General features: G+C 40.0%; 1 protein-coding gene across 2 annotated transcripts in view; it reads left to right on the top strand.

Moving 5' to 3' along the window:
* The first annotated feature begins 2137 nt into the window (after positions 1-2137).
* Positions 2138-20129, top strand: part of B3GLCT (beta 3-glucosyltransferase) — a 68632-nt gene continuing 50640 nt past the window's right edge. For both annotated transcript variants that reach the window (XM_072850398.1, XM_072850397.1), the window contains exons 1-3: positions 2138-2394; positions 10700-10761; positions 13556-13595. In XM_072850398.1, the coding sequence (XP_072706499.1) occupies positions 2307-2394; positions 10700-10761; positions 13556-13595 (190 nt within the window). In that variant the 5' untranslated portion in view covers positions 2138-2306. The remainder of the gene's footprint in view (positions 2395-10699; positions 10762-13555; positions 13596-20129) is intronic.

The following is a 20129-nucleotide window of genomic DNA, read 5'->3' as shown; positions in this document are numbered from 1 at the left end:
GGGTACCAGGTGCTACACTCAAAATTGTGTTCAAGGGCAAAAAGGAAGCGTGCCTTATATGTAAGTGTGACCGTGTGCTCCCCCCGCCCCCAACCTTTATCTCCTGTAACCCTTCTCAGGCGAAAATCACCAGTGACAGTCGTAATGGATGCATCTGGTTGTGATGGCTGTATCCAGCTCAAAGTGGATTCAGGAGACAGATAACAACAATGGCCAAGGGCTATTGTGTGATGCACCCACCTAACCACAGTGAAGAAACTAAGATCTGTGGTCAGTATGCAAATATGAGTCAATCGTCTTACCCCCATAAATAGTGAGCAGCCCAAGAGCCCTTCCTTTGAGCTCTCCTGCACGGCAGCGGGCTGCACGCCAGGATCTCCCCTTGAGCAGGGACGCCTCTCAAGGTTACTTCTCAAGGTTGAGAGATTCCTTGCTGCAACAGATCCTTGGTAAGTGACTAATAGCATGCTAAACTTTGTAATCTTAGCTAAGTGATGTAAAGGAGTGATTGCGCACATATAATCCTTTAGACATAAAGCATTGACCAAGTCTGGGACTAGGATTGGATCTAGCCGCACCTAGACCCCTCTCTGAGAAGGAGTTTAGAAAGCAAGGGGGTCCTTTTCTGAACATCATGACTCAATTGAAGGGTCTCCCTGATGGTTTTGTCTGACCCTGTCCTCTATGCAGTAAATAATCAACTGTACCTTGCCATCAAATCTTGTTAAACCACTGTCACACTTGTCGAACCTTGTTAACTCACTGTTTTGTATCAATAAAGTATATTTTTGCTTCGCTCATAGAAGTGAAGTGCATCACTCCATCTGCGACAGTAAGTAAAGCCAAGAATTTCTTGTTATTATAGTTGAAATGTGAAGAATCTAATTATTAATAAAGATCTAATTGCTACAGAAAAAGAATGAATGACAATGCAGTGAAAATTTTATACACGCTGCTGGGTTTCTGCTCCTTTTCCTGCTCACACTTCTGTGGCTCCCCTGGGTCTGAAAGTTGGCAGTTTCATTCTGGGGTGTATGGGGGGTGTCACAGCAAGTTGTCAGCATGTGGAGTGCTTCACTGGGACAAATCTGACGTACGTGTGGATGGTTTCTTCTTCCTTGCTCCAGGATCCACATGGGGTCATTTTTTGTTTGCTAACAAGGTTTTACACTCTTGATCTTTCTTTGTTGGTCTGCAGGTCTGTTACGTCCAAATTTACTGTCTATATCGTAACATTTATGCATGTTAGATACTACTTCTTTGTTCTCTGCGTTACTCCTGAAACCAGTTTTGTGTGGCTCTGGTCTGCATTTCTTTAACTGACTATGAGTGAGTGAGTTGTTCTTAGCTGTGGAGTCTCCAGTGCCAAGGCTGTGCCCCTCTCGTGTCACATACCTGTAGTCTGTGCTGCACCCCATGTCTCCACTCCTGGTTACACAGGTAGTTACGAATCACAGAATCACAGAATCGTATAGGTTGGAAAAGACCTTTAAGATCATCGAGTCCAGCCGAATGAAATGGCTGTCTGGAGGTGCAATGTGCTCTTTTGGGGTAACGGCTTGTGAGGGTTGTTTTAGAGATGAACTAGGCCACTGGTTATTGTGGACCAGGTTCCTGTCAGAGTGCTGGGTATCATTTGACTGACAATATTTGAATTTGATTGTGAGAGGAGAAGGATGAAGCTAATAACCAAAAAGTCCTCTTTTGTCTAAACCGGACAACCTAGAAACCTTGTTGGAGGACCTTCTGTGGAGTTGATAATTTAGCATTAAGAATTAAAGACATTATTGGTTTTGGTAACAGGCACTGGATGATCAATAATGGTTATGGAGAGCTATGCTTATTAGGATTATTTTGGGCTGGATGTTTGTTCCATACCCATATACAGGGCTGTAGGAGCTCCGGGTGCCCCCGGGGAGCTGACGGCCTGCGGCGGCCGGTCCGGGAGGGCTGGGGCCCGCAGAACGGCTGCCTGCCGCCGGCTCCGGGCCGCGGCGGCGGCGGGCAGCGGGAGGCCGGAGCCGGCGGGGAGGCGCGGGGCCGCAGGGCGCCGCCTCTCCCGCTGCCGCCCGCCAGAGGGCGCCGCGGCCCCCGCTCCGCCTCCCCCTCCTCCCGGCGCCGGCGGCCGGTCCTGCCGGGCCCTGGCGGGGGGGGAAGGGAAGGGAAGGGAAGGAGGGCGGGCTGGCGGCGGCACCGCCACCCGCCGGAGGCCGCTAGCCCGCGCTCCTGCGGCAGAGGCGGGCAGCCGGGCGCACCGTGCCCCGCTCCTCCGCCCCCTGCCGTGCGGCTCGGTGGCCCTTGCCAAGATGTCTCGGGAGCCCGGCTGCAACCGCTGGCTCCTTTTCGCTGCGTGCACCCACCTCTTCTTCCTTCTCCCGCCGCTCCGCACCCGGGGTGAGTGGCCGGGGGCCGGGCCGGGACGCCATGGCGAGGTGAAGGGAGGAGACCCGGGACGCTCGGCCCCTCTGCGGAGGCGATGAGGGGCAGGACGTCACGGGACAGGGCTGGAGAGCTTGGGGGGGGGCGCCGGAGCCGCCGTCGCCGCTTCCTCACCGTTCTGTCCTGCCCCAGGAGGGGAAGCGGGCGGAAGACAGGAGGTGCCCCTTCCCCCGAAGTTTGTTAGTGAGCTGGGCTGGAGCGCGGACGGGGCAGTGCGGGCTCCCCGCAGCGGCCCCGGCCCTGAGGTGCCGGTGACGGCCAGCGTAGGGACCGTTTCCCGCCCTCCGGGCCCCGCAGCGGTGTGTGGGGACGAGGGGGCGGCCCTCTGCCCCGGGCCAGTGCGGGGCAGGGGAAAGCCCTCGCCGTGGAAACCGGTCCTCACTGGGGCCAGCCGCTCAGGTCAAGAAAATCTTCGTTAAACAACTAGCTAAAACCCACCACGAAGCTATTCGTGCTCGTGTTTGAAATAGCGCCTTACTGTGACTGGGTGTTGCTGAGGGGAGATGGAAAGTAATACCGCCTGGTTAAAATGTCAGCATAGAGAAAAAAAAAAATCTTACTACTATATTTTAGGGACGTTTTTAATGTGTCTAGGCAGGTGGGAGAAATAGAAGCGTTAGTAGTATGTCAGCAGTTGGATGGCTACAGGCTCTTGGAGTTAGGAGCTGTTGCCGTGAGTGTAAGAGACAGGAATAAATGTTTACATCTGTTATGTTTCTCATTATTTCTGTTCCTGAATGTTTCCATCTCTGTCAGTATAGGCTTGTCAGTTTGCCTTTGGATTTGATTCTCGTCCACTACTATGGCTTGTGGATCAAAATCCTGCAGGGGAAACCTGGTAAAATAAATCCTGTCTTCAGCAAAGTAAAACTCTGATACTTTGATTTTTCACTTGTAAAACACTTTTCCTTTCCCCTATGCAGCTTGGTTTTTGGAGAAGTCCTAATACTCTACTGCTCTTCCTAAAGCTATATTTCATTCTTTCCGGGACGAGCAGTTTTGCTCCAGTGCTTCAGCAAGGTACTATAGCACTTGTAAACTCAAACAGATTGTAATCACAGTAAGAGAATAGCAGGTTCAGTTTTCCCCGTGTGTGTACGTATATTTGTACACACAAATTGTATACATGCAGGTAGAAGGCAGAAATGGAAAAACTTGTGTTCTTGCTTGTGCAACTACCTCTTGTTCAGTAGGTCTCGATTAATGCTTGTATAGAATTTGTTGACCTGAACCTTATTGCAGTATGATGGCTTTCTTGTAGTTTTTAAAAAATCCTTTTATATTAAACTCCTTTCTTTTGTAAATACCCCATGCTTTTGAGATGGCCAGGATAGTAAGTTTGCAAAACAATCAGCTTTGCTCTTGGAAAACAGAAATAATTTGGATTGCATTTCACAGAAGAAAACAGCTTGTCTGTTGGTAGTTAAGTCATTTCATAAATTCCAGCTTGCAGGTGGCAGCTTGCAGAATGGGAAAACGTATTCAGATGATTTTGTTTGATCTAACTTCTAGACAATCAGAAGGGATAATGATGATGCTTTTTCTTCTGCTGTTTTTCTTTGCTTGCCTTTTATGAAGATACTGGTGTACACAGCACTCATTTAGACATTTCAGTGGTTCATAGTGGTGATTTCAGCTGCCTTCTTCCCATATGTGCCATTAGCTTAAAGAAATTGAGTAAAGAAATAAAATGAGTTGCTTTTATTTTACGAAAAGCTTCAGATGCTGGAAATTTGCTTGCATCACCCCCTCCCCTTCCTACTCCCCCCTACTCTCTCCCCATTTTGGGTTGATAAATCTGTAAGTCTTCATTCTTACCTGGCTAGACCAGGGTCTTTGATGCTGATAGGATAGCAACAATAAAGAAATATTATAAAAGCTTGCATATAAATACATGAGACTATTTTATTTTGCTTCCTAGTGCTCTCAGGCTGTCTCATTATGGAAGATCCTGTCTCTTTGACTGACAGCATCAGTGCAGATTTTCTCTGGAATCATGTCAATCCATAGAATCTTATGTTCTTTGAAAACTTGGGAGGGGGAGGAAACCCAACCAACCCCCAACCAAAACAAAAATAGACCTTTCATTAAATTATAATTAGAATTATGAAGAAATTATATTTTAAATGTTTTGTCTACTGTGTACAACATAATCAATGGCTTTAATTATTTGAAGTGGTTATTATTAGTCATGGTTTTGCCATACGTGAGCTATAGAATCATAACTTTTTTATAGCTCATTTAAACTGACCCACAGCCTCGTGAGGTGATTGGAATGACTCTGGTGTCAGTCAGCCTTGAATCAGACCGTAAAAGAGGAAGATAACAGAAGTGTTGTCTTTCTGCCTCAAATGGATTTTGTCTGTGAAAGCAAAAGAATTAACTCCTCAGTTTTTAACATCCTTTGCATTTAAAGGACATATAATTGTAAGCATTTGGAAGTTGTTTACACTCAAAAGGGTAGTACTGAAGAAAGGATTACTTCTACATTTATCATGTGGTATTATATCATTATATATATTTATACAGTATGTTGTCTTTTAATACTACAGTATTTACATCCATTTTCCTAATAGTTTGTTGTCACATTCCTGCAGTTCAGCTGCTGAACAATGAAAATAAATGATTGAGTTTTACTTTCTAGTGTTATAAGCAAGTCTATTTACTCACCAAAATTTTAATGGAAATAATGGAGCACTTGAGAGAAATAAATAGGAATTGAAGCTACTTATATTGCATTCTCTGATTAAATTTCCAGGTTTTGCATGGATCCAAAAATGTTGTCTAGCTTTTTCAGTGGATCTTAGTCCTGCTTTCAAAAGAAATAAAGATAAGATTTATGAAAATAAAGACCTTTAAAGTCTTTCTAAAATTTCTTTCCTTTTCTTACTTATCCTCAGTTCTTGAGCATTTAGCAAAAGGAGGGGAGGACTGGTAATTGACACGTTCATTTTCTGTCTGCTTGTGCCAAATGATTTGAATAGCTACGTGTGTTAACAAACTTCAAAGTACACAACGCATTAAATAATGAAGTGACAAATACAAAATTATGGGTTGTATTTAAGACAGTGCCTTGCTGGGATTTTTTTGCTTTAGATAGCTTTGTTTGAGAGAAATTGTACAGTTAATGACCCTAGCCTTTTTGATTACTGTGGTGCCTACACAGTTTGAACTTTTACGAGCTAATCAGTTTCTTCTTGCAATATATTTTCTCTGCGCTCTACGGTAAGTCAGTGGTCCACCTGAGGTATGCTTGCATTGCATCAAAAAACTCAAAGGGACTAGAGGAAATTCTGGATTTAGCAAAGGTGCCTCTAGCTTCAGAGATTGATATGTGTCTTGGGGAGTTCTATACTGAAAGAAATCTGTTGCAGTTGTCTGAATTAATAATGATATTTGTTCATGAAAAGTTACTCTTTTGTTATAGTAGCATCTGATAGCTCCCAGACATAGGTCATCCTTCATTGTGTGTGTGTACGTTACACGCAACAAAAAGATATCCTTGCCACAGAGAGTTTACAGTTTCTACCTGTTTTGTACAACTGATCTGGTCATGAGCTGCATGTGTAGTTAGAAGTTTTCTGTCTGTGGTCCACTCCTGGGCACACCTTTTTCAGAAACCTCTTGGGAGTGAATTGTTGGTGGATGAATTAATCTTAGAGACATCCACTTGTGCCCAAGCACTGTATTTCCTACCTACCCTGTGGTCCCCTTATTGATAAGTCATATGCCATCTAGATTTACCACATTCTTTCTCATGCCACCCTTTTCCCAGTAAATCCTTAGAAGAGGATATTTATTTGCTAATAAGGTAGCAGAGGGGCCATGGCATATTTGTTGCTAAAATAAATTCATATGGTCTGCCTAAGTGAAAAGCTTGGTTACTGTTGGGTGAAGACTCTTGAGGCTTTTTCGTGGTGTCTTCAGGGGTCTCCTAGTCTGTTTAGTGAATGGTTCGTCAGTAGTTTAAAAATAGCCTGAACAGTTCTTGTCTTATCATTAAAATGTATTATCTGGAAAAAGTCTTCCTGGAATATTTAATGTAAAAAATACCGAGTAATTTTAATATGTTTATTTGTTGGAAAAGAAGGGGCAGCTGCATGTCTGAAATCACTGGGAGTAAGAATAATGGTAAAGAATATAGAGAGACTTTAATGTTCATCACAGATATTGGTTTGTTTAATAAATGATATGTGTGAGGGTTGAACTTGCACCATATGTCAGGGCAGCTGCAACAAAAGTCATTTTTAGCCAGGCATATTCAATCTACCACTGTCCTCAACAATACAGAAAGATTGATATGGGAGATGGTCCAGGAGAGCTGGTTGATTTTCAGGTTCCCCTCCTACAAGCTCAAGAATGGTCCATCCCCACATGCAGGAAGGCAAGGAAAGATGGCAGGAGGCCCATGTGCGTAAACAGAGCTCCTCACAAAACTCAAACATAAAAAGGAAGGACACAAGAGATGGAAACAGGGTCAGGTCACCCCAAGATTAATATGGAGACACTGTCTAAGAGTGCAGGTATGTTGTTAGGAAAGCCAGAGCCCACCTGGAGTTGAATCTGGCAAGGGATTCAATTTGTGAAAAGCAAGAAAAAGGGCTTCTACAGGTGTGTCAGCAGCAAAAGGGAGACTAGGGAAAATGTGGGCTTGCTTCTGAATGGGGGGAGGGGCTTGGTTAAAAGAAAGACATGGAAGAGGAATTGAAAACCTTCTTTGCCTTGGTGTGTACTGGTAAGACCCACCTTCAGCAATTCCAGGCTCCTGAAACTCCTGGGAAAGTCTGGAGCAAGGAAGAGTTACTCTCACTAGAGGTGGACCAGTTTAGGGAACATTTAAACAAATTGGACATACAGAAGTCCACAGGACCTGATAGGAGGCACCTACAAGTGCTGACAGAGCTTGACAATGTCAATGCAAGGCCACTCTTGATAATCTTTGAAAGGTCGTGGTGGCTGGGGGAGATTCCTGAAGACTAGAAGAGAGCAACTGTCACACCTATCTTCAGGGAGGGCAAGGAAGATAGTCTGGGGAAACTATAGGTTGGCCAGTGTCACCTCAATCCCTGGGAAGGTGGTGGAGCAAATAATCCTGGATACCATTGCCAAACAAGGAAGGACAAGACAAACATACGAAGGACGAGAAGGCGATTGGGAGAAGTCAGCATGGTTTTATGAAGGGGCAGTCATGCTTGACCAACCCAAAAGACTTCTGTGATGAGATGACTGCCTTCATGAATGTGGGGAAAGCAATGGACGTTGTTTATCTCAATGTTAGCAAGGAGTTCAGTACTGTCTCTTATAATGTCATACACAAACTGATGAAGTATGGGCTAGATATGTGGACAGTGAGGTGGATAGAAAACTGCCTGACTTGCAGGGCCCATGGGCTCTAGTCAGTGGCATGGTGCACTCCAGGGGTTGATAATGGTTCCAGTAGTGTTTAGCCTCTTCATTAATGACCTGGACAATGGGACAAAGTGCACCCTCAGCAAATTTGCAGAGGATGCAAAATGGGCAGGAGGGGTTGATGCACCAGCTGGTTGTGCTGCCATTCAGAGGGACCTTAGCAGGCTGGAGAAATGGGCAAACGGGAAACTTGGAAAACAAAGTTCAACGAAGGGAAATGCCAAGTCCTGCCTGTGGTGAGGAGTCACCCCATGTACCAAGGCACACTGGTGGCACACTGTCTGGAAAGCAGCATTGCAGAGAAGGACCTGAGGGTCCTGGTGGGCAACAAACTGACCATGAACCAGCAGTGTGCCATTGTGGCAAAGATGGCCAGCAGCCTCCTAGGCTGCATTAGGAAGAGTGTTTCCAGCAGGTCAGGGATGGTGATCCTCTCTCTTCTTCTCTGCTCAGCACTGGTGAGACACACCTGTGGTGCTGTGTCCAGGTCTGGGCTCCCCAGTACAAGAGAGACATGAACATACTGGAGTGAGTCCAGCAAAGGACCGTGAAGATTATGAATAGATCAGAGCACCTGACGTAAGAGGAGAGGCTGAAGGAGCTGGGGCTGTTCAGCCTGGAGAAGAGAAGGTTCAGGGAGGACCTTACCAACATCTGTAAATACCTGATGGGGAGCAGTAAAGAAGACAGAGCCAGGCTCTGTGGTGCCTAATGGGACATGAGGTAGTTGGAACAAACTGAAATACAGGAAATTCCATTTAAACATAATTTTTTTTTTTTTTACTCTAAGAGTGATTGAACACTGGAAGAGGTTGCTCAGAGAGTTTGTGGAGTCTCTGTCCTAGGAAATACTCAAAGCCTGACTAGACAAGGTCCTGAGCATCCTGCTCCGGGAAGGGGTTAGACTAGATGATCTTCAGGGGTCCTTTCCAACCTCAACAATTCTGTGGTTCTGTAATATGAAGATGAAGTAGGTTGTTAAAATAATTCCCTGAAGAGCTTCATCTGTGCTGTCAGAGACATAGTATGAAATAGGTCTTTTTTTTCCGAGGTATTCTGAGTATTGTATGATTTGTTTTGAGGATCATGTGCATTAATATTTTATAAATCTTAGAAGCAGTGTGGCATGGGTTATTGAACATTATGGTGAGAGAGGCAGCAGCTGTTGTCAATCACAGTTGTTTCAGGTCTCGTGTGCCATTCCTCAGCTGCATATTAAAAATGGAAAGTCGTGAAAATTCTGCTTGCATTCAGTCTTGTGAATAAGCTGCATTTATGAGGTGATACTTCTTCAGGTTAATATTATGTAATTAGTACATTTCCCAGAATAAGGGTGTTTTGTGTTGATCTTAATTAGGATTGTGTCAAGTAGAAGGTGTGGATCTGGTTTGTGTAGGGGAAGATATTCCTTATCTGGAGCTCTAAGTACTGTTATGTTGGAAGAGAAGGAGGAAAATAATCAGAACATGCTGTCAGCAAGGGATATAATAGGCAGACTGAGGGTATTCTCTGTGCACTTTCGAACTAGAAGTGCGAAACATTTACTTGAGGACGACATTGGGGGGGACACTCCTACTTGTATTCTGTTTTCTTCCTGGCTAAATGCCTTATTGAAATGTGGCTATGGTCAACGTGAGTCTATTGTGTTAGAATGATTTTGGGATGTCTGCATCTAGCAGTGTGATTTGAGATTCAAGTTAGTCAGGACCTGAGATGTCATTGTGAAACTCAACTCCTAGACACTTGATGAAATTTGGTCTCCAGTTGAAAGAGCGTAGTGATATAGGTAATCAGAGATGGAGCACCACAGGCTTTGGACAATCTTGTCTTCTTGCTTTCTTACATTCCAGGTTTCTATTGTGTCCAAGGAATTGACAGTTGCTAGCAATTCACTTTGAAATCATTTTCAAGCTATAAATAATTTAAACTTGCAGTGAGACACTCCACTTGAATCTGTTGGGTTTTTTTCCACCCCAGTTTTTATGAAAATCATTTATTTGGCCATGATGAGTAGTATCTTGAGTTCCCTCCAAATTATAGCAATTTACTTTCATTTGCATCTCTTTAGTACCTTTAAGAAAAAGACATCTTACAAAGAATCTTAGCAAAGCTTTCTTATGTTAAATGGAACTACTTTTACAAATGAGCAAGCTGAGACAAATTGATTAGACGACTATATCAACAAGGAAAAAAAAAAAAAGAGAACCCTTTTTTATGACTATTTTTCTAATACAAACTAGAAGTATATGCCTAAGGTGGTGTCAGTATAAAAGGTTTAAGATAATGCTAGGTTTGTGCAAATTAGCTCTTTGGGGTCTGTGTTCTTTTTGTAAACATTTATTTGGGTCTCTTATACATTAACAAATTTGACTGTTGTTCAAAGATGGCATTCAAAGCGTATGACAGCCATCTTCAAGTTTGATAGAAATTTCTGTCGGCTGCTGTCAGTTTCTGTGGTTCCAAGTGAAGCTCTAGTAATCCAAACTTTAACCTAAAGATAGAGTGGAATGCAGGTCTCCCATGTGATAGCACATTATGCTGTTGTCAAGTGAACTACTGGACTGAACAGATTTGATATTTTTTTAAAAATGGGATTTATTTGCCTTGAAGCCAAGATAAATTGGCTTCACATCAAAGAGTGATCTTTTCAGCGATGTACGGGAATAGAATTGTCAGGCAGAAAATGTATAAATTCCGTGAGAACGGACTGTCTTATGCTCATAAAGATTATTACCAATATAGTATCATTTAATGTGAAAATCTACCTGATTTTTTTTTCTTTTGCTGCAGAACTTTGTCAAGTGTGAAAATGAGCTCCTATAATGTGAAAAAAGTCTGCTTTTTCTTTCAGCTTTTGCTGTAAGTGTAGTTCCTGAAGGTGCAGAAGATGAGACTGAACTACCAGTGCTGCAGGTAATAAATTTTAATTGCCAGAGCAGGAACATTTTACAGACGTTACAAAATCATCTAGAAGAGACCAGAGCAGAAAGCCTAACATCTGTGACATTGATTATTTTGATAATTGACTTCAGTGGTACTAAATGTCATACGATGTCTTTCTGGTTCTGTGTGGCATATAAGATACCTCTAATGGGACACAAGTTGCATGTAGCACTACTCTTCTAGTATTTCTAGGATCTTAATTTATCCTATGGATTCTTAGAATTACTAGAATAAACTTATACTTAGCACTTTTGATTTCTTTCTTACACTGGATTTTCTGACTTATGTTGCCATTTGTATTAAGAGAATTAGGGTTTTTGGGTTTTGTTGTGGAACAAAACTATAATTTAGAAAACAATTAATTTTCTTTTTCCCAGGATCAGCTGAAGAGTGCATTAGAAACTTATAGTAAAAAAACCTTGGTGATTTTGCATAGCTTCTACAAGCTGATAGTGTTATTGCTGTTGAGAACAGTTTTTGAGTATATAACCTTTATTAGTTCAGAGACAGGTTTTCCTTTCTTCTTGGTTTTGTTAAATATATAATACATTGAGAAGGAAATAGCTGCCTCTCTGCTAAATTAGCATTATTACATATTGCTACCCAAGTCACGGCTCAAGTAAAGCTTGCATATGAAATTAAAAATTAACAGATTAGAAGAACTAATGGTCAGAGCTAGCCCTACTGTTATACAGCATAATGGGTGCTAGGTGTGTATGCATGTATGTCCTTTAACAGGTTTCTATCTACCAATTTTTTTATATGCATATATTTGTAACAGATATTTGTGAATGTATAAAAGAGATTTAAGGGAGGAGAATCAAATAAAAGTACTGGAATGAATCAAGAGTTAGAATCTATAAATGCCATTTAGATCTACTGATCTCGTATCAAATGCATTGGAAGTATGGTCAGAGATATGTGTTTCTAAATAATTTTTTGTTTTGATGATGATTGCTGTATCTACAGTAATTTTCATAAATGAAAAAGATCCCTATTGCAAACAGCTGATCTGCTGCAGTGTATCTGGGAGACTAGGTAATGTGATTCTGTTTTCATTACTTATAAGTTGCTGTTTGTCAAATTGCATTACTGTCTCAATCCAGCTGTTTAATGTTATCATTCTTATATAGGATATAGTTTATGAAGGCTTTCCTACTATTTTAAAGTTTCAAAACCTTCTCTCAGATGAAGTCAGAGGTGCCTCCTAGAACTCTTCAGGCCAAAATCCCTCCCCCCCCCCCCCCCCTTTTTTTTTACATTAACATAAATGTCATGGGCAACAATTGTTCTGTGTTGTGTTTTAATAAAGGTAATTGTAAAATATGGCTGGCTTGTCACACTGTGTACCACAAAACACATACTTTTTTGTTTGCATAGAAAATTAATCTTCCCATGTTGTTTATGATAAGGCTAACTTAGAATGTGGTGTATATTATGCTGTAAGATGGCAGTACTGTGTATAGTCATCAAAATCACTTAGTCTTATAAGAATTGCTGACCCGATCAGCAAAAAAGAGTCATAAGCATGGATGCAATGCAGTCATTCTTGAAAAGGTTTTACAGATGGCTACCAGGGAAGTTGGAGCTTATGCATTTCAGTGTAAAAGTCAGACCTGGACAGAGGGAGAGATCATCTGATGTAAGCAAGACTAAAAGGATTAGATGGATATGATATTTTTAAAAAAAGGAGGGGGAGAAAAAATTGTGTTTATAAATAGGAATTAAGTCACAAGGGTAGGAAAACTATATACGAGCTTATTACTGAGGAGTGCCTTGTACGGCATTTCTATCTGAAGGTCTTAAAATGCTTGAACCAAGATATATCCTACAACATCCTTATGCAATTAGTAAAGATGATCTTGATTTTTACATGTGGAGAAACCAAAGCACTGAGGTGCTATTACCAGGGAGAAATTGTGCAATAAATGAAGGCTCTGTTTTCCTTTGTACAATTTTTGTAGGAAGCGCAAAGCTATTTCTCCAGTCCTCTCTCTCTACCAGTCAGCAGTTCTTAAACATCACCTTTCCACCCAGCCTCTGTTATTTAGAAGCAACTGAATGTGCTCGTAAGATATTTTTATGTGTGTGTCTTGGTTTCCTGGTTAACGATGCAAATGCAATGTCACTGTTGCCTGTTTCTCAGCACTCTGTTAAAATTCCATCACAAATGTATGTGATACCTGAATAAATCCCAGTGAAGTCATGTTATGTACAATAACCTTTTCATATTTATTTGTCTTGATATAAATTGCTTTTGAGTCCTCCTTTAAGAATTGTGTTTCAGTAGATGCTTGATAGTGGATCAAATAAGTAAGAGTGTGTTGGGGTTTTTTTACACACTGAACAGGTGTGTTTGTATTATAGAGTTCCATATTCCAAACTCTGTGCTCAGGAGATACATATTAAAAAAAAAAAAAGACATTGTATTAAAAAGACATTGAAAAAAAAAAAGACAAGTATTAACTTAAGGAGCCCTGGTATAAACTGAGTCATGGAAAAGCATTCTCTCTTTTTTTTTTTCTTTTTCTTCTTCTTTTACTGTGTTGTCTAAGTAATAGTATACAAGTATACAAATGTGGAATATCTGTTTCAATTCTCGATGATGAAAAACTTTTTACTTTAGTTTTTTTCTTAGTTCTTGAGTTAAAACCTCTATGTATGCATTTACAATCTGATGAATGCTTTGACTCCCCTTGTCTCTCTATAGAAATATTTGAGTTTTTGCATGTATCCTTATTTTGCTTTTTCTCCTTTCTTCTAGAAGTCTGAAAAAAGTGGAACAATTAGTAAAATAAGCAAAGGTAAGTACTGTATAGTCTGTATTTGCTTTTACTTGTGGCTGCCTTTTTAATGTGAATAAAATACAGTTATGCTTTGAGAAGTGACTGCCATGAACAGTGCCTAAGTGCTCAACACCATTGTTAGTTAATTGCCAATTCCCAGATACTTTGTATTTTTTTTCTTTGCTCATGTAGTCTCATCAAACAGAAGCTTCTCGATCTTTGTATTTGCGATTCTTGTAGTTAAGTGTTTTTCTGAAAATGTGCACGTGCACTATGAAACTGATGCATTGCTTTTTGTAGTACATAGACGTATATTGTAGTACATTAAAATCAAATTTCATTATACTTAGTAGCAGTTCTTGTAAAAATTTAACATGAAACTGAATTTTACCATTCTGCTAGGTTCTCATGGTACTTGTAATAACTAGGGTTTTTATAAATTACTTGTAACAACTTGTAATAACTTTGTAGTATCTGGAAACAAGTGTTTAAAAAACACGTCAAACGTTAATAGGATACTGAGTGGTAAAATACATTTTTACAGGACATGTGAGATAAATTATGAGACTAAAAATTCTGCAAGCTTCTGCCTTTTCTGAAAACAAGTCTGATGTCCTTCCAGCAAAAAGTTTACAGACCTGAGATAAGGCCTTGCAATATCTGCACTGTAATCTAGTGCTGCCTCTGCTATAGTACAGCAGTTCAATTCTTAAAGCAACTTGGACTGTTATGGTACTTCTCACTCTTCTAAACCCTGAGCACTTGGGTCTGCTTGTTCTAAAAAGAGCCAGCTTGACCATGTCTCTTGCAGCAGTTTCTGAGTAGTTGTGAGTTCATTTTGACATCAAAGCTGAACACCAGGAAGACTTAGCATGCTTTTAGTGGAGTTGCTAACAGAACTCTGAATGGTGCTGAGATTTGGGTTTTGTTTGTTGGCTTTTTTTGGACTTAGTTGCAAGCTGTGTCCCTAACACAGATAACCACTTTTGTGGAAAATAATTAAGTCCATTGTCCCATTAATCTCCCGTTTTACCATTGAAAGGTCAGGACCTTTCTATAGAAGCTTTATTACTCTGTTTCCCTGTTCACCCATCCTTATCTGGTGTCAAAGAAAGTCCATTTCCTCTTTGTGTTCTTTCATCTCTTTCTGTGGAATCTCATAGCACAGCCAGATGCTGGTTGCTGCTTTTATCACTCCCAGCAGACCTGCTGTATTTCACTTCATAAAACACCCAGGGAGGCATTGACAGACTTTTTTTTGGCTTTTGACTCAGTTTTCATAAGTTTTAATACAATCTCATTACTTAGGAAAGTTATATTTAGGAATGTTACAATCGTACATTAGTGATGTAACTACCATCTGCCATATATTGTTTGTTTCAGTAGGAGATCACTTTAAAGCAGACAAACAGAAGTATTTTATGCAGCAGGTAGCAAAATTTAGAAACTTGCTGCCACAGGACGTGAAGCAGACCATATCAGCAGTTTCAAGAGGGGTCAAGTCCATAAATGTATGGTAAGATAGGCAGCATTTCTGCTGGCATTTCCTAGTACAATAGTTGTGGATGCTGTTAGAGTATGAGGAGCACTGGAGAAAGTGAAGGTCTTGTGGTGTTCCTAAATAGTGTTTCCTATTGCTACTGTTAAAGACAATATACTGGACTAGATGGACCATTGGTCTGATGTAATACATCATTTCTTGTGTTCTCTCTTTTTTTTAACGAGATTCTGCCTCTCCTTAAGAAAGAATTCTTTTTTTAAAGTCTCTTTTAACCCATTTCTGTGGGTAAAATCAAGGAAGGACTTGAAACAGAGAATGAAGTTCTTGATGGTTCTTAGTTCCTGTGTTTTTTTCATTCTTCTTTTTCAAACTGTTATACAAGAAAATTCTTTCTCCTTTATAAATAAGCTGTACCTTTGTAACAAGGAAGCAGAGTTATCATCTGTAGTTTTACTTCCAGAGTTTTAAGGGATCGTTTTAAGTGTCCTTAGCCAAGCCTTTGAAGACAGGTATTAACATCTTGATATCCTAGTCACTGGGAAGACAAGTGTAATACAGAGAAGACTGAACTTCATGTTCTCATGGTCGCTTTGTCTCCATATGATGTAGCTTTCTGGATTGGCTGGTGTGCAAAGAGTTTCATGCACAGATATGTTATAGTCCAGCCAAAAGCTCAGTGACGTGACTTAACCAATGTTGGGTCATCATTGCCACGCCAAGGCAAAAAGTCTTGCCCTTCAGGTAGATGTATAGGTACTCTATTGGTGGATGTATTTGTCCCCAAGTGGTAGGCCATAATGCTGACGAACAGTATTTTCAGCTTTTAGAATATTTGAATAACAAAAGCAAATCTCTTCTTGAAGTGAGGCGCTGGCTATTTCAGGCTAGTGTACAATGATTTTGCCTTCTTTGGAAACTCAAGGAAGCATTGAGCTTGGGAGTGTGAGTTCTCTAGGTTCCTTCTGCAGTCTGTGGAAAGAGCGGGACACTTCCAGAGAGTGACTGAGATCCGAGGTAGGTTGAGTCATTCTCTCTGGAGATATTCCTCTCACCACAAGGGTATCTACTAGCTTTTGGCCGTGGGGTGAGAGGGTATTTGGTTTGGGTTTTTTCTTTTGTATTTTTTTTTTTTTAAACATGTGTGTTAAATGAGAGAAGAAGAATGAAGTAGTCTTGAGGCTTTTTTTTCTTGGATTTGATTCTTGCAAATATGGTGATGTTATACTTCCTATGATCTGCAAATACCTGCAATATTCTGAAAGGATCAAAAGTATTTTTGCAGTCATATCCTTTTAATATCCTGCCTGGCCTAGTTCTGCATTTTATCTAGGCTCTCTAGGAATTAGTGATGGAAGTTTGGGTGGAAAGGTGAGAACAACATGCGAGGTTTAAATAAGTTTTTTCTTTAGTGTCAGATCAAATGCATAGGTGATGAACTTTTTTTTTTTTTAAAAGTAGGTTAAGACACATCATGAGTTTTGAGGTGGTAAGCAACATACTTTATGTATTACAAAACTATGAAAGGGTGTGCAGTTTGTGAACAACTGGATACTATTACTTCTAATTTCAAGAAGTAAACAAGTGTCCTAAAAATGTGGTGCATTTGGAATTTTTTTAAAGGGGTTTTTTGGTTGTTACTAAGGCAAGTAGTTTAGTAAAATTCAGGAAACAGAAATATCGGAAATACTCAAACTGTGTTGAGAAGAGAGTGTTTGAAGTTAGGATGGCTTTCAGTTCTCATACTGTAGGCCATAAACAGATAATCAGTCATTACAATGCTTATTGCATATATGGTAAATAAATAAGCACACACACAGAGATGAGATTGTGTGCCTATATCTATCTGTATATGCATATACTGCCTTTAATCCAGAAAGATCGCAATAACTTTTATATAAACACATTTATGAATTACTGTTCTTAGCATGAGAAAAGACTTACCTTTACTTTTAACTGTGGAAGCTTTATACTAGGCTACAATAATTTGCTCAAAATATAAGAACTATAAGATCTTGATCTGGAGTTTCAGGTTGATTTTAGAGTTGGCATAAAAGGAGGGGAAAGCCTATAGAATATGCAAGTGGCCTAATTTTTTTAAACCCAAATCAGAAGCTGAGTTTTCTGACCTACACAGTAGAGTCTCTGGTTTGTGAGTTAAAGCACCAGTGCTTCTGCAGTTTAGTTTTTGTCTGACTAAATAATGAGTCATTTTGTACTTTCTCACTGGAATGAAAATGCTGTTTTCATTGTACAAATATTCCGTTCAGCCTTAAACAAATTAATTTTATTTCCATCATTTCTTAGGAAAGAAAAACCGAAAGAAAGGAGGAGGTAGATTTAAGCACCATTGACAGAGCTGCAAAGATGTCAGTGGCATTCTTTTACCTATTAGAGGCCGGTGGTTAGACTGCATCCTAGTTGTTTTAAAGTCATGATTGTAATTTTTGCGGAAATGGTTTGGACCATGTCACACATACTCCAGGAAGTATAAAAATCCTAATGGAATTCTGTCTTTTCTGTCGATGCCTGTTCTACCATTTTATTGATGTGTTTAAACATTCAGCGAGTCAGAGACATGGTTCCGGATGCCCACTGTTTCAGGAGAGTTGGGTAATTTGGAAGCTCAGGAGCCATTTTCACTCTTTGCCATTCCTAGAACAATAGGAGGGAATGGGGAAGACCCACCTCAGAATATACTTGCAACCTGGAAATTAAGACTGATTTGGAATGCCAAAGATCTACATTCAGGCCCAAACTCCCTCACAGATGAGGATTTGGGTTTCTTGCATCCTGGGTGAATGTTTTAACTGCTGGCTAGCAGAGGAAGGCTAGCAAGCAACATCATCATCTTATATTCTTCTGGGAGCTTCTTTACTCTTTTTGATGGGGAGGCCTGAAATGTTTGTTTTAAATTTTTCAGTAGCTTTGAGTTGACTTAAATCACCTTTTGTGGTGAATAAACTTTGCAAAAAAAAAAAAAAAAAAAAAAATCATACAAGTAGTCCATTCGTGCTAGTGGTTATACTGCAGTGCTTATCTCCCAAATAGCAGTATTTCCCCATCGCCACCTTTTGAACTGATTTAGTGATAATTCATAAGGAGGCGTATTTTGCATAGGGTCATTGTATACTTGCCAAAACACACATTACTGTTAATGGCTTGCTAAAAGTTTTTTAAGGCTCCATTCTGTTTAGCAATGAGACATGGTTGTCTTAAGACTCAGGAAGTTTCAGCATTCCTGTTTCCTAATATTATTTTTTTTTTTAAATATTTTTTTTCTGTGAACTTGCAGTATCTTTCAAATCAATAAGCGTTTGAGATTGTTGAAGATATTTTCTAGATATGGAAATGTCTTAGGGAATAAAAGAGAAAAGAAGACAACAAGAGAAATAAAGTATATCAGTAGCTCTTTTGGTTAGTAATCTTCCAGAAGACTGCACTCTTTGTCTTGCTTGGTTGACTATTTCTCAGCTTGAGAAACAATTTAGGTGTTTAAAATTATATATACTTTTCTGTTGACATTTTAATACACTGAATATTTCTTTTAATGAGCTATTTTAAAGTGTCTATAGCAGACGAAACTATTGCCATTGGATTAAAGCAGTAACACCAAAGTAGTTATTAGATTACTCCTAGAAAGTATTCTATTGTGGGATATCACAGGTGGTGTTAAATGTACCGTTAAGTGAAACTGAGTGTAATTCAGATGCTTGCATATCCGTAAATGTACTGATACTAAAACAGTAATTATATAAAGCAATATAGCTTTTGCTTTTTATCTCTGGGATATTTTCAGTGTTGTGCATGTAGATTTAGCCCTTTGACTCTCACTAGCATCACTGAAGTGTAATTTTAATTTTTGCTCTCATTTTAAGTTTTGCACAGGAAATCTAGCAAATTTCTTGCTAGATAGCAAATAGGTGCTATTCAGACATTTTTATTGTGCATGTTTTTCTAAGCAGTTTGGGTGGGTCAGAGCATGAAGGAACGCTGCGTGGGAAAAAAAGTGAGATCAGAACTGATATCTATGTTGGTGCTTATGCCGTCTCCACAACTTTATCACCAGAGACCTCACACAATTTGACTTTTTCAGAGTTTGTCTTGGTGAATAAGCTAATAAATTGAGGGAAAAGAGTATCAGGGAAAAAGTAGAAAAACATTTAACTGCAGCTTTGAGCTGTCATAGGTCTAAATTAACAAGTAACTGTTCAGAGGAACAAAGGAATGTAATCGATGGTCAGGTCTTGGACATGTCCATCTTCCCATAGTCTTAGCAAAGATATTTGGGGTTAATGTTCTTTTTGTTGCCACCGTTTTTCTTGTGATCCTTCTTCATGTGCTCATTTTTACTTTTTTTCCTTGAGACTACTACTTTCCTTCTTTGGACATTTGTTCTCCATCTTTGTTCCGCTGTTCTTCACTTATTCTACTGTATTTGCCAAATTAGCATTTTTAACCTAGAGGTCAAGATCTTGATATGAAACTAGGATCTTTTAGGTTGACTTGATCTATGATGCAAGAATATACATTTTAAAAATAAATATTGCATGAAGTAAAACTTGAGTTTATACTGCAGCAAAACTGCACATTAAAAGTGTTGAAATACTCTGCTGCCTGACAAGAAGCTTCACATGCTTCCTCTAAGGTGCTCTGTCCTTGGGATGTTTATCTGCACACAGACTTTGCTTGTAGTAAAATCTGGCAGCCGTGACTCTCTGGATTTTCTCTACTGAACTTTCATCCTGCACTGTCTTCAATTTGACGTCTTCTATATCTCATTGAAAGTCTGGTTTCAGTGGAATACCAGTAACTGTTCTTAGAAAGCTCTCCTAGAGGTTTTATATCTTTGATTTCTCTGTCAGCTTTCATAATGTTGCTAATGATGATGGTCTTGAAGTTCTGCTTTTCTGAAATTTGACTCCTATGTCTTTTTTGTTACCTATATAATTTTTTTGGTGTGCACTTTGTTCCTTCTCCACATTTTTTGACAGTCTGTACAGATCCCTTGGGACTTAATCTTTGATTTCTTTCCTTTTGGTACTGTCTTGTCT

The sequence above is a fragment of the Ciconia boyciana genome, chromosome 1 (assembly GCF_034638445.1).
Source record: "Ciconia boyciana chromosome 1, ASM3463844v1, whole genome shotgun sequence".
NCBI classification, from domain to species: Eukaryota; Metazoa; Chordata; class Aves; order Ciconiiformes; family Ciconiidae; genus Ciconia; species Ciconia boyciana.
This window is presented reverse-complemented; position numbering and strand designations above follow the sequence as displayed.